At 41.9% G+C, this 14,566-nt stretch overlaps 1 protein-coding gene across 2 annotated transcripts in view; it reads right to left on the bottom strand.

The window, feature by feature from the left end:
* Positions 1 to 14,566, bottom strand: part of flnba (filamin B a) — a 110,285-nt gene that overhangs the window by 4,640 nt on the left and 91,079 nt on the right. For both annotated transcript variants that reach the window (XM_088636584.1, XM_088636583.1), the window contains 7 exons: positions 13,628 to 13,780; positions 12,255 to 12,377; positions 6,142 to 6,408; positions 4,940 to 5,077; positions 3,913 to 4,028; positions 2,313 to 2,445; positions 884 to 1,060 (listed from right to left, as the gene is read on the bottom strand). In XM_088636584.1, the coding sequence (XP_088492710.1) occupies positions 884 to 1,060; positions 2,313 to 2,445; positions 3,913 to 4,028; positions 4,940 to 5,077; positions 6,142 to 6,408; positions 12,255 to 12,377; positions 13,628 to 13,780 (1,107 nt within the window). The remainder of the gene's footprint in view (positions 1 to 883; positions 1,061 to 2,312; positions 2,446 to 3,912; positions 4,029 to 4,939; positions 5,078 to 6,141; positions 6,409 to 12,254; positions 12,378 to 13,627; positions 13,781 to 14,566) is intronic.

Raw genomic sequence — 14,566 nt, forward strand, 5'->3', positions numbered from 1 at the left:
CCTGAGTAAGGAACAGTGCACAACAGGTTGCGTGTGGAACCGCGCTATAATGATGTGCCCCAGGCTTCAACTGTGACAGATGAAAGATTGATTACAAACATTCAGTTCCGCTCTATATCGTTTTTCAGTAACTCAAGAGCTACAAAAAAAGCTTAGAATGCAGTCTGATAGCATTCAAGTATGACGCCACAAATGAAAAGCCGTTTTTAAAAACCTGAAGCAGAGCGCATTTTCGATTACAATTTATAGGAATTAAGTGTAACAACCATCCATCGATTTTCTAGCCACTTCATCCAGGGTTGCAAGGGAGCTGGAGCCTGTCCTGGCAAGCAATGAGTGTTAAGGCAGGAAACACTCTGGATGGGACACCAGTCCACAAAAGGGCACGCATAGAAAAGCACACACTCATTAAGCCAGAAGGCAATTAACCTACCAGAATGTGTTTGGACTGTGGGAGGAAACCAAAGCTTAAGTGCAACAGTTTTGTTTATTATATTCTTATTGATTCCAGAATTGCACCAGTGTTTTTAAGACCCATTCCTCCAGCAAGAGCTCCTGTATTGCTCATGAGAGAATGGATGTCCTCCTGCCTACCTGCCCATGAGCTCAGCAGTTTCTATAGGCCTGGAACCATTTCATTGTGATCAATCGCACAGGTGATTGTTAAATTAAGTCCTTTGGAGATCCTTTAGGATCAAAGTCTTAGTGCTCCTCAGCCTTTAAGGATCATGTTTCACCTAACTGACTCAAGGACTTGGTCAATTCACCACCACTTTGGAACCGGCTGGATTGGGGCCCAGTGATCTGGACATGGTGCTATTTGGAATGGTGAGCAGGAGCCTGAGGAACTGGGGTTAGACACTGGGGTTCCGTGGGGCCATACCTGTGGTTCCCCTCTCCAGTCCAGCCCCATATGCAGTGATGAGCCCCGCATCTCCTGTCTGCCCTGGCTCCCCGACCCGGACCTGGAAGGGGCTGCCAGGAATGTGGCTCCCGTTGAACTTCACATCAATGGAATGGATTCCGTTCTCCCGAGGGATGAACCGAATGGCATATTTGTCTGAGGAGAAGAGGAGAAGGAGCATGCTTCAGGTCAGGGAACTCTCACTGAAGAGCACAGGCCTGTTCTCACTACAGGCCGCATGACTGAAGGGGTCAAGGTAACTACTCGGGGTCAATGTTTGGGACATTTGGAGCGTCAGGAAAGCAACAAAAAAAGAGCATCTCTCAAGAGCAACACCCTCCAAAGACAAGCAAGAGATCATTCCCTTGAACATATTCCTTTTTTGTATAATTTTGCTTTTGTTGTCGCACATATTACCCAATTTTGACTTGCCAATTGTTTGTTTGTACCTCTCGGCTCATGGCAGCGAGTCTCGTTCTGCACAGGGACAGCAAGGATGGCAGACAAGTGCCTCAGAGCCACCGATCCATGACAGCCAATCAACTTGTGACTAAATGCAAGCTGCACAACACTCTGCAGGAGCTTTATCCCCAGCAGGAGGAATGCCACTGTCACAGAAGCACCTGGGTGGTTGCAGGAGTCAATGTTTGGCTGAGTACCCTGGCTGACTACACTCTCCATCCCTGCCAGCACTTGAGGAATCCTGGTCACACAACATATCCCTTGAGTTTGTTTGCAAATATTTTACATGCCATATTTAGTTTTGGAACCAAATTCCTACTTTTCTTCATTTTGTTTTTCTTTTTAATATGAGAAATTCCAATTCAAATAGTTTCTCACCTCTCCACGCTACCCAAGGAGCACTGACAAATTATAAATTTATTATTGCTACTGGGCAGTTAATATATTTTGACATTTTCTTTTGACCTACAGTACAAGAACGCTTTCTTGAAGCATAATGCAAAGGTTACTAAAGAGTAAAGCAAGCAAAGTTCTTTAGGCTGTGGATGTAATATAATACATCTGCAGACTTCAGACAAGTACAGTAGCTCAATGGTCTACAGAAATAACGAAGCTATTGAGCAATTTCAATTTTTTTTATGAGAACGGCATAAAGAGCAAAAAATTGTATAAATGATTACGTATTTGGTGTTGATGGTCTGGTACACCAGCCTCCAAGACTTGATCAATGTTTAATTAAATAAAAATGAAACTGATGTAATATAGTAATATACAAAATAATATACAAGTAATACACAATCGCCAACCAGGTTGCAGTATGAAAAAAAAAAATGTCAGGAGAAGTTTTGCTGTCAAAACATTTTGGAAGAGGAGCAAGACGCGAATTATTGTAAAGAAGTTGCTAATGGGATCCGCGGCCGGCTCCTGCTCAGCGGGGAGGGCTCACCTGGTTCCAGCTCGGACACCACACACTCCTCCAGGGCTCCCGAGGGGCTGTGAACTTTGGCGTCAATGTTACCCTGGGCCCCGTTCAGCCTGACGGCGAAGGAGGCTGGATGATTAACTTTGAGGCCTGACTCCTGAAGACAGTGAACAGCAATGCTTGTCAAGTGTGTCCCACCCCTCCTTTTGCTTTCTGAACAAGGACCCAAACTGGACCGTGGTCAGTCAACTTCACATCATTGACATGTGAACACGATTCATTCTTCTTTCAGAACGCCTTTTCCCTAAATCTAAAGGCAACAGGTTGGACCTGATGGCTAATAAGCCTTTTCTATTTCCATTTCCGTTAGGAAGGCCTGCAAGGTAATGCCAGGTATTTATGAATACAATATCAAAATCTCAAAGACTTAGGACATCTTATACATTCGTGACACAATGTATGTCGTGCCAAAACAGAGAGCAATGCATATCTCATGCTACCAAAGCTCACCTTCCACCAGCTAAAACCTAAAGAGGGAGAGCTGCCTCACTTCACACTAGTCTACGGGACAGCTGTCTAGGAACAAAGAGAGTAAACCAGATGACAGGGGTTCTGCTTGGAACAGGAAAGAGGAAGGAAATCGGGGTGGGAATTGGTGAGTGTGCAGTCTCCCTCTTTCTGCTTTAACCAGCTAATGGTCAGGAAAGATCGTCGTTCCTGTTAAAAGCCTTTAAATGAAACATAAGAGAAACATCTTCAGTCCCACACGAGCAGCTGAATGCCCCTCAGCTATCCAAAAGTCAGGTCCACTCCTTTACTTGTGACAGCTTGAACTGAGAACACACTCTTGAGTGAGCTTGATCTGTTATTTCTTTGTCTTTTAATTTGAAATAGTCAGACCCATGCAAATCTCTGACAGGTGTTAATGTTGCAAAATTATTTAGTATATAAAATCAGTTTGCCTTATTACAATAACATCCTTATCTGGTTTGATTTATCATGTCCACTTAAAAAGTGCAAAGTGTGCTGATGCACAATGGGCAGTTATATTACTCTTGCCAGCAACACCAGTGGACCCCAAGAGACTTCTGTATGTGTGGCTGGGGTTGGCAAATCCAGTCCCTAAGTGCAGTGTTCCTGTATGTTTTGGAAGCACGTTTCAATTAGCACCTGATAACCTGATTCTTTTCCACCCAATTAGTTCAGCTAAGTCATTTACATCGAAGATGTAATGAAAACCAGAAGTGAAAAGTAATAAACACCTTCTTGTAGCATTACAATCGAGGTGGAACAAATAAAGGCCTTAAAACAATTATAAATTTCAAGAGCAACCAGCTGAATCTCAAGCCAATTAAATAGCAGGCTGTTCAGGAACATTAAGAATGGAATTATTCCTGCTTATGAATCTTAATGACCTGAAATGAAAGCCTAACCATCTACTTTCTGTTTTCCTGAGAGACAGTTTTTTTTTAACTTAAATCCTTGAGAAAAGGCTGAGTGTTACTGCCATATTAGTGAGCCCTGAGCTTTCCTAACCCAGGGTCAAGCTTCTCCCAGCCAGGAGTCCCTCCGTTTTGGGTAGCTGAGGACACACCGAGTCCAGAGATGTTTCTTTATGCCTCACCTGAAGGCTGGCAACAGTGAGCCTGCGGGCGTCATCGGTGGGCGCTGTCACTGGCACCAGGAAGGGGCTGTCTGGGATGTGCTCATCGTTGAACTTCACAGAGACCTCATAGTCACCTGAGAGGAAAATTAACTCCATCAGAAAGTTGTTGAAAACCCCCCAAAGGTAATGGGCTGCTAAAAATAAGTGTCATAACTCAGAGGAAGATACCATCCATCCATCTGTTTTTTAACCTGTTCATCCAAGTTGGGGTCGCAGGACAGCCGCAGCCTATCCTGGCAAACAATGGGCATAAGGCAGGATACACCCTGGACAGGATGCCAGTCCATCACAGGGCACACACAGTCACAAGTGCGCACACACTCACACCAGGGCCAAGTCTTGTAGACGCTTATTAACCTACCAGTGTCTTTGGACTATGGGAGGAAACTGGTTCACCCAGCAAAAACCCACATGAATGCTGGGAGAACATACAAACTCCAAGTAGACAACACCCCAGGAACTGCGCCCATGCTAAAGTATTACATAAAATTAAATAAGAATATTGACTATATAAATCTTGATATATAAAAAGAAGTTTAAATTTTAAATGTGGGGGGGGGTTGTGTTGTATTTGGGCCATTGCAGGAAAACCCACACAGGGTAAAGTCACTTGGTTTACTTGTGGCCCTCTGGAGGATGTGAGAGGCTGTTTGACATCGGGGCCTTCTGTGTTTCTGCAGCCCGTGATGCTGCGGGACAGCAATGCTAAACACTGTGCCACCCAGCAAGACACAATTTTTCATTTAATACAGCCAAATGAATCGAATGGCCTTGTACTTTCAAAGTGCAAAGCCTGTAAACGCATAGTTAACATCTCTTTAAATGAAAATAAAACCACCTGCACTACGGTACTGAACATGCAGTTTTCTGTGATTAAATGTGGCAGAGGAGAAGTCTGTGAAAAAGACCGTTATCAATAAGACATCTGAGGAAATAAACAGCAGGAACGTAGTCCACCCTCGTCCATGGCACGACCCAAGCCTACCGGGCTCCTGAGCGATGTAGGACACTCCGCAGGAGCCATCCTTCCTGTCCTCAAAGGCGATCTCAGCACGGCTCGGCCCTTCCACGGCGATGGACAGACCCCCTGCCCCCGCCTCCCGCGTCCAGATGTTGAACTCCGCTGGAACACACACGCAGATCACTCTCGCACATGCATCCCCATATTGTTTCTTGTATTGATATCAGCATTTTATATAGCCATCCCTGCACGTCACACACATGCCTAACCGCTTGGAATTGTGCATCTTCTGCTTGGTGTCTCATCACAAGTGTATTAAATACTGTACTCTTTAACATGACAGAAGCACCACACCCGTATTAAGTCAGCAGTGACTTTGTGTCCTTTTTAATTAGTGGCACAAAATTCACAGTACTGCCTGGAGAGAAGGCTGCAACTGGGCCTCAGACTGCTAGAGATTTATTTTCTCCCTTTGGGACTTCCTCCTCTCTACTACTAGTGGTCTACTACTCCTGTACATAAGACGTCCGTTCCTGTAAAATGCTCTGTAGCACGTTATTACAAAGGCAAATGAAAGACTGAACCATTGAAGGAAGAAGCTTCTTTACAATTGGTTTTGGAAAACACCACTGTAAGATAAGGCCTAAATCAATTTACAGTGACTGACTGTGGTTTTATATAGAAGGTGAATATAAAGGTTATAATTTGAAGAAGAAACATGGTGTTGTGTTGAGGACAAAATAGCTTTCTCCGAGTTGCCTTAAATGAGCTTAGAAAGCTCTGTGCCAATTCGTTTGAAAGCGGTAATAGAAAAGGGGTAAGGCTTCCAAACTTTCAGAAATATTAGACCAAAGGCATGTCAGTTTTAGACTCTGGCGTACTTTGTTTACAAAAATGTTTGAGGAGAATTTGCATTTTTAAACAACTTTCTGTTATTATGTTATTGTGCCAGAAATTAATCATAAAAATGGAAAGCAGTCATTTTCAAAACACTTCCGCACTACAGCCCTCCATTTCCTCAAAGAAACCAAACAAATACATATGCAAACTAAGGATGAGACCCTGCAGAAATGGAGGAAAAAAGGATACTGGAGATCAAAAAGTTTCGCTTCAAGACAGTTCTTTGACAAAAGCAGAAATTTACTTGTGGGAAAAGTGAGCATGGATTTCACTTTTAAAGGTCACCATGGCAATGAAATGTGCTGGCTGGGTTACCGGAACCTTACCTGGGGTGCCGGCCTCTGCCTTCTCCAGGCCCGGGCCTCCTGCTCGCACCTTGTGAGCCCCCCCTTCTCCCAGTGGCCCCACAGTAAACTGGAAGGGGCTGCCTGGCACGTGCTGCCCACGGTACTTCACGCTGACGGTGTGCACGCCCATCTCGTGGGGCACGAACCGCACGCAGTAGGTGTTGTTGCCCACGGCCACGATCTCTGCGTCTTCCGTCGTCCCCGAGGGGCTGGTGACCTCGGCCGATACGTCGTGGATGTCAATCTCTGGCAGGGAAGAAAGAGGCGACGAGGTATAAAAGCCGGGACCACAGGGAAGTGGAGCTTGCAGAGCTGCTGTCCACAGACCAAGCAGGGCAGCCTCTCTTAGTACAGCAAGAAATCCAGACCGGCATGAGTCTGGGACTTGAGGGATGCTGAATCGTACGAGGGTACTGGCTGACTTGAGATCTCCCAAAACCAGCTCTGCAAAAATCAGTGAATAACAAGATCCAGGAACAGCTTTAATGAAAAAGCAAGTTTGCTGTGCTTTCATAACCACCCAATAACATAATTTGAGAATATCTAATGGTCAATAGCTAAATATATAACTTATATCATGAAATTATTATTCGAATTTGCTAACATGCACAGGTGGCAGCGGCAAACTCTTAATCTTTGTCTTGTTTTAATAATCTATTTAAAGTGAAACTGTCACACTTACTTACTAATGTACATTGTAAAGAACGCCTAACCTTCACCTCAGCTCAGCCCAATCCATTTCCTGACTCCACTGGGTCTCTGCCTAGTCCTTAGGGAATCTCTGTGCCCTTTCTTTCAGGCGAGGTGTTGTAAGAACAGGTTTTATTATTAGATGAATATCTAATTCATTTCAATTTTACATTAGGGAATTTGCCAATTGGTATCAACCCTGTGTCGTATCAGTTTCTGAGTTCCCACACTTTAGTCAACAATAAACCACTCGGTCTGCTCACCAAAGGAGGGCTCTCCTATTGCTCCCCTGCAGGGAGCAAAGTCCTATGAAATGGTTTAATAAAAAGATGATGCTAGACTGCAAAAGCTGTATAAACTGAAAATTTATATTAATCTTTTACATATTTTTCTAATACATTTCATAAGAACTTGAGTGCAGACACGAGTACGAAAAGCAAGCAAATCAAATAAATTCATAATAGTGATGAACAAGTGGAAAGAACACTTGTCAATACAGGAGTCCCCAAGGAAAAGGTTATGGGAACTATAACCCTTATCTCCAGTATTTGCTGTCTGGCAGATCTTGATGTGTAAAAAGGGATTAAGACTATGTACAGTAGAAACATTTATTTCAGTTATGTTAGTACAAATTAATTTTGTACTCGTATTCTGGCTACATCAGGAGTGTCGCAGAAGAAAACGGTAAAATCTCAATTTTCACAAGTTCTGCATTCTTGATTTTGCTTATTTGTGTGAAACCATTAGTGACCACTTTATCTGCATTTACGCCTGTTCGCGAGCTACACAGTAGGAGTGAAAATAAGAGCTCCCACTTATTCATATGCATACATAATCACCTCCTGGAACTACTTGGCTACACAGCTTGATTAACAGAGTTAGCATGTTTATTATAGAAGTGCATTGTGGGTTATGCTTTAGTTAGTTTCCCTCAGGAAAGCGCTAGATGTACATTGAGTGCAGACCTGTTACGCACAATAAATGTTAAATAAAAACACCTTTGTGTTCCCCTAAGTTATCGCAGGCTCAGTTCTCATATGTCTCACAGAAAAGGATAAAAAAGAAATAAGAAACAGAATTATACAAATGGCAGTAGTTGGAGAGTAAGCTGGTTAAGTGGGAAGGGAGTGAGTATACTTAATTTACTTACCAGTCTGTTATTACTGTGCTGTAATAAAGTGCTGCATTTGTAACAGTAATAAAATGTCATAAAGAGTAAAGAAAATTAGCTGTACCAAGAATGAAGAACGTGAACTCTAATACAGGGTAAGCTGTATTTATCATAACAGTGATCCAATTTATTTGCAAGTGTAATAACTTGTATTATCTCACTAAAAATACTTACTACCAAAAATAATTATCACTGCTTCTAAAATAGCTAACAGTTACGCAAAAAATATTACTGTGGAAATGCTCACTTCATGAGCCACGGAACCATACCCTGTTTTCCCCCAGAAGGTATTAAGATCTACATTTGAGAAATTGTAATTCATGGAGACACAAATACAAAGGTTTTAACTGTATTATGATTATTTTCAGAGCACATTTGGACCATACCGTGCAACTAGAGTTTGTATAATGGCCATGTAAGGATTAGTGTTAGAATTACTGTTAACCTTCACTTATGGTTATAGGGTTATGGCTACATTTTAATGAGCTAAACTAGGATAGTGGATTAGGCAGTGTGGACTTTAGTTTCCAGTTTGGGTGTGGCCTTGACCTGTTATCCAGGTTACTTTATGGTCTCAAAATGGCTACTGGCAAAACTTTAGACCATAAATACAGGGTGGGGAAACTCCACAAGAGTACTCATCCAGTCCAGCACAAAACAGAATTTAACTTCTATCTGGACATTTTTAAGGAAGTGTTACCCTAAAATTAGTTCAGTCTTTTACTTATCTATATCCCAAATTAATATGCTAGATGAGACGTATATTTCTTTAGATATGAAAATATAGCTGAAGCCTGTAAGTTATAATATCATTTTACAGTTTTTAATCAGTTGCTGTAAATAGCTTCTACCATATGGTTAAATGTCTTATTTGGTGGTAGGCCAAGAGATTAGAATATCTCTTTTTGAAGTTCACATCACCCCTAACTTTAAAATGCATCTGCCAAAATATCCACTTCATTTAATGGAAGTAGTTCCAGTTGGCTACTTTCCATTAATGTACAGATGTATGTAGCATGTCAGAGCGAGACTGATGAGTCACAACAGCAGGTAAGTACAAAGAAATCAGACACAATGAAGATTATTGTTCCTGGTTCCTAAGAAATATGAGGAAAGAGGACATCTTAAAAAGTAGATTTTCTACTGAGGTTGATATTCATGAATACAATACAGTATGTTATCACATTCCTTTCAGCATTTTGCAGGGAATTGTTTCAGTTAGGATGTTTTGACTGAGTACAAACAAACTTTTGCTATCTTAAGGAAAACTGCAATACAAGACTATTAACTTTAGGTGTTATTGTATATTTTGTGGATAAAGATAAGCAAAGCCGATAAAATAAATCAAAGAAGAAGCAGACATGTAAATAGACCCCAGTGATGCATTATCGATAGGGAATGACGGCCTTAAATGCCAGTTCTGGAACTGCCATTCCAGTGAACAGGCTAAAACAACGCAAACTCTTGGGTAACACCAGGAGAGGCAGGAAACAGAAAAGGTACAGCACTGCAGTTCGCACACAAACACAGCATGCTGGAATTATTTGAAAAGGAGCGCATTCTGCCAACCTCATTGTCCACATGCCCAGCGCTTAAAACGCACCCTCCGGCCCCGAGGGCCTTGCCAGGGGGGCAGCGCCAATCCGCGTGCTGACTGTTCCTCCCGTAAACCAGACAGAGCCCCCCCTTGTAGGCCCCACGCGCCCACCACACCACAGAGAGCACCTGGCTTGATAGAGGCCCCCAGACAGGCCCTCCCGAGACAAGGCCAGGAGGAACCAGGTCACTAAGGAGAGAGGGAACAGGAAAAGACAGACACAGGGACAGAGAAAAGCAAGGAAGTAAGAAGGAAAGGAGAGAAGTCAGAGACTCAGTACATCATCCTTTACCACACTTTATTTTTCATTAAGGAACTGGCACAAAGGGTTACCGAAGAAACCATTCCTCACTTCTTCAGAGGCCACGTCAAAGACGTGAGAAATTTCCCAAAACATCCTACTGTAAACGCATTGAATTGCTAGCAGATAATAAAAATGGTTTGACGGAGCTTTTCAAAACCTTGAAAATCAAGGGGGTTGACTAAGTTAATATGAGCCTCTCTCTCTTTGTAACCTAGATTACAAACATAAGCTGAGCTTTCATCAGGCCAGTAAATCTGTCCTACATGCAAGATCCATTGGTATTCTTCTTAACACAGCACTGTTTCAGCCTGTTTTTAACTATTGTCATATATTCACATGCATTTCCTGAATAGGCTTTGCTTTAAAACTAATATTTTAGCAAGAAATACTGGGAGTTACCAACCTACTTGCTGCATCTTAAAGAACTAACCTATTGAATTTAAGAGAAGGTAGTGCTTTCATTGAACTAATGAAAATACAAAATACAGCTGGAAACCTGGTTTTCTTATCTATTTACTTATATTGTCTGATACAAAATTGCTGCTGGAATGATGGAGTGATGGGCTGCTACCAAAATTTAGGCATAAAGCTTGTGATATGACAGGGGGCTTACCATTTAGGTGGCCATGGCTGTGCCTAGGCATTAGTGTCCAGCCTACATGTTTTAACAACCACGTAGGTGTCTTTTGTGGTGCCTGAGCAACATGAATTTAAATACATCCCAATGAGTTGAAAGAGGTAATACATTTAGAATATACAGCATTGAAAACGGAGAGAAAATCATTTCGGGAAATCACCCATGATGTAAAATTCCTCAGCAGCAAGTTTTTAATTCAAACCCTCTTTGTCAGACCCCTCAGGATGAGAACTTTTGGTGGGGGAATGGAGGGGGGGAGGATCTGGGGTCTGGGGACCCCTAGGGCGTGTCCAGACTGTGCTGAACACACCACAGACATTGACAAAGCACTGACAGGATGGCAAAGAAACAGCTGTGCAATACTGCGGTAGTCATCAGGGAAATTACAGCACGGACAAGGTTAAATCTTTCTGCCCCCTCAAAATTTTTGATGGATTTCGTACCGTTTACATTTGCTTTCTGGCCCATCTGGTTCTACTTATCAATGAGGCAAAAACTGTTCTCAAAGTCACACCTTGGCAAGCTCCCTTAAAGACCTGAGCAGCAAAGGGTATATACTTAGCTGGATAAACTGTTCACTACAAATCTCAAATTGCTTTCTCAGATGTATTCATTTTAATTATTCAATATTGGAGGATGGTGCGTAGCTAGCATTTTAAATTTAAATTTAGCATTTGGGGAAAAAATTAAGAGACTTATGGAATTAAATAAATCACACACAAAGTTATGAATCGTGTTCACCTCAAATTACATCTAGGAACCCTCTTAGATTAAAGATGTACAGTATACTTTTTTGTTGCCAGTGTGACTCAATTTTAAGAAAGTTAACCACAAGTAGCTTACAGTGTGTCTCACTGAAAGGTTAAGAAAGGTTACAAATAAGAGTATCGAAGAAGCACAGAATGTTCAGAATGGTGGTGAAAGAGAAAATGGTGAAACTACTTGCCCCCTGTTGGATCTTGAAAGGGCATTTGTTGGACAGATTTGTCTGACAGCCACACAAGAAGTGAGTTGGGGATTGTCAGTCATATCACAAGCAACAGAACAATTTAACATGGGAAGCCTTACAATACGATAAGAGATGTTGGAGTAGTAAAACAAAAGCTATAAATAGCGAAACACATACAGTACCAGAGACAACCACGGGTAGAAACTATATGAAAGGGCATCTAAAACCGAGAAAAGGAGACAGTTCCTTAGAAGAGGTGTGGGTCTAGAGTCCAGAACGAGATTCCTAGACATGGGGTCAAAGTCAGTGCCCCAGTTTCCTTCGAGAAACAACCAGATGACAATTAGCTACTAACTACTGAATTGCTGCTTCTTCTGTGTGCAACCTTTCTTACATTCGGTACTTGTATTGCCTTTGTGGTAATGTAGCAAACCAAGGAGATCTGTTAAATGCTGCACCATAATCTACCAAAGCCGTGCAGAAGCTGTAGAGCTGAGGGTATTGGCGTGGTTCGATTTTGGATACCAACACTTCTGTTCTTAGCTCAGCACAGTACAGAAATGTTACCTGGGACAGGACCGTATTTGACATGAAACAAGAACTGGAATCTACTACTGTGGTCATCTTATGAGGCACAAGTCTGAAGTACTGCTTTGACAACCCAGATGGATTTTCAGGACAAATAATTCACAAGCACAACTGTAAAACATTCCCGAGAGCAAAGGGCATGTCAACCTACAGTACCTGGGATCTTCAGGTTGAGGTCGCAGACGCTCCCCACGGTGGCGACGGAAGCTGCCCGTTGCCTGCGTGTGATGCTCTCTCGAACACGGCCCTCTCCAGCCACCTTCACGGTGAACGGGCTCCCTGGTGAGACAAGACTGGCCACGTCACGCTGTAGACAAGGGCAACCACAGCCTCCATACCATCGCGTCCTAGTACTAACATGCCGGGACACGGTTTCACACTGACTTTGCGTTATCCATGACCACGCATCCATATCATTCTGAAATCCAAGCAAGAATGTTAAAAGGCAACTTAATATTACCAATAATATCCTTACACTTAGTGTTTTTCTGGACACTCAACTCAAACGGCTTTATGGGTAATGGGGACTCTCCTGCACCACCAATGTGTAGCCCCCACCTGGATGATGCAACAGCAGTTATAGTGCGCCGGTACGCTCACCACATATCAGATACCAGTGAGGAGGAGAACAGAGTGATGAAGCCAATTCATAGATGGGGATTATTAGGAGACCATGATTGGTAAAGCCCAGGGAGAAAACGAGTCAAGACATAGGTTTTACATCTCATCCGAAGGACGGCGCTTTTTTTTACAATATAGTACCCCATCACTATAGTGGGTATTAGGATCTGATTAGGACCTAAGAACAGTTTAACATTACTCATTCTCAAAATGTGTAGGTAGATACTGGAAAAGTAGGTACTGCATTAGTATGTCTGTGAGTGCTGGAAGCAATCTTTATCTCTAGCATAGCATATGTGGAATTGTACAATCTGTTCTATGTGCAACTTTAAAGTGGATTGTCAGGTGTAGTAGGATTTTAGAGGGATGAAAAGCACAGACGGCATCTCATTCAGGAATATCATCCATTTTATGTAACTAACATACAACAGTAACGTGGTGGGGACTGATTTTAGGTGACAGAGGACAGATCCTGAAGCATTCACAGGTTGTCAACTTCAAAGAGGTCATAAAGAGTACAAAAACATTTTCTGTAGACTAGGATGGTCTATATCCTGATCTACAAAGAGGGACAAGAACCTGCCTGTAAGAAGAAACTGCTTCAAAGGGGTGAAAACCCATATAAATTTGAGGAAACCACCTAAACAACATTAGAGTTTTCTCTAAATGTCAAATTAACTTGCCATGATTGTCCAATAGTAATAGAGCCTAAACTCTTAAAGCTTTAGAATACTATATGGCCCTAGGCTGAACCTTTGGCCTCTCATAATGATTTAGTTTGTATTTTGCTGGGATTAAAATGGTAATAATGGAAAATAAAAATGTAAGAAGGTATATTTGTTGTCAAAATGTCTCCCATGTAGTTTTATCTATAAAGAAGACAATTTAGTCACGTCTCTGTATCGTACCTGGGACATGCTCATCTGCAAATTTAATGGATACTATGTAGATTCCAGGCTCTGTGGGACAGTAGGCCACACCACATGTTCCATCTTCTAAGTCTTCAGTCTGAATATCCACCTTGCTGGGACCTTCAATGGACAAAGCCAGTCCCCCATAACCTGTAGACAGGAAAAAATGACCAAAGAGAAAAAAGTTCAGTAACAAATTCTAATGGGCTTTTGGGGAGATCCAACAGGTGAAATGAACAGCTCACATAGGCCAGGGGTTGGCAGTAGCTAATCCATAGTAATTGATGTGACCTCCAGCCATAACCCTTACTGATTGAAACTAACTTGAACACTAAACCTTATTCGTCTGGGTTTAGATTATTTTGTTTAAATGTTTTTGACTGGAGGCCCTGTTTTGTGAAAAGGGGTTTTGTGAGGTTATAACTGAACATGGACTTTATATTAGAATGACTGTTCACTGAGTTGTAATTTGCATGAATAAACTCTTGGAATCCAAGCAAAGTCACTGCATGTATGATTTTGCACGGATGGGTAATATCATTAAAAATTAACAATCAATGTTAAAACAAGTCACCTATTCATACAGTAGATGGCCTTTAGGCTTTTCATATTGTCTTTGGAGCAGTATGCAGAAACATAGTTAATACTAAAGGCTGAAAATTATTGCAGAATCAATTAGCCATAATTAGTTGGTTAGTGCCAGCATGTCAAAACTAAGACATGCTGGCACTAACACACACCTTTATGAACAGCAGCAATGAAACACACTGAACACTACCAGGAGAAAAGCTCTTAATCTACCTGTGCAAGAGAATATATCAGTTTTAAAATCTGATAACACTTGTTTCACAAAATTAAAATGATTCAAATCAAAACCAATTTAAATGTTTGCTTAAAGGTACCGCTTGTGGTATTTGTGATGTGATCGTTTGACAC

This window comes from Lepisosteus platostomus, chromosome 6 (assembly GCF_059453375.1).
Source record: "Lepisosteus platostomus isolate fLepPlt1 chromosome 6, fLepPlt1.hap1, whole genome shotgun sequence".
In the NCBI taxonomy this organism is placed as follows: Eukaryota; Metazoa; Chordata; class Actinopteri; order Semionotiformes; family Lepisosteidae; genus Lepisosteus; species Lepisosteus platostomus.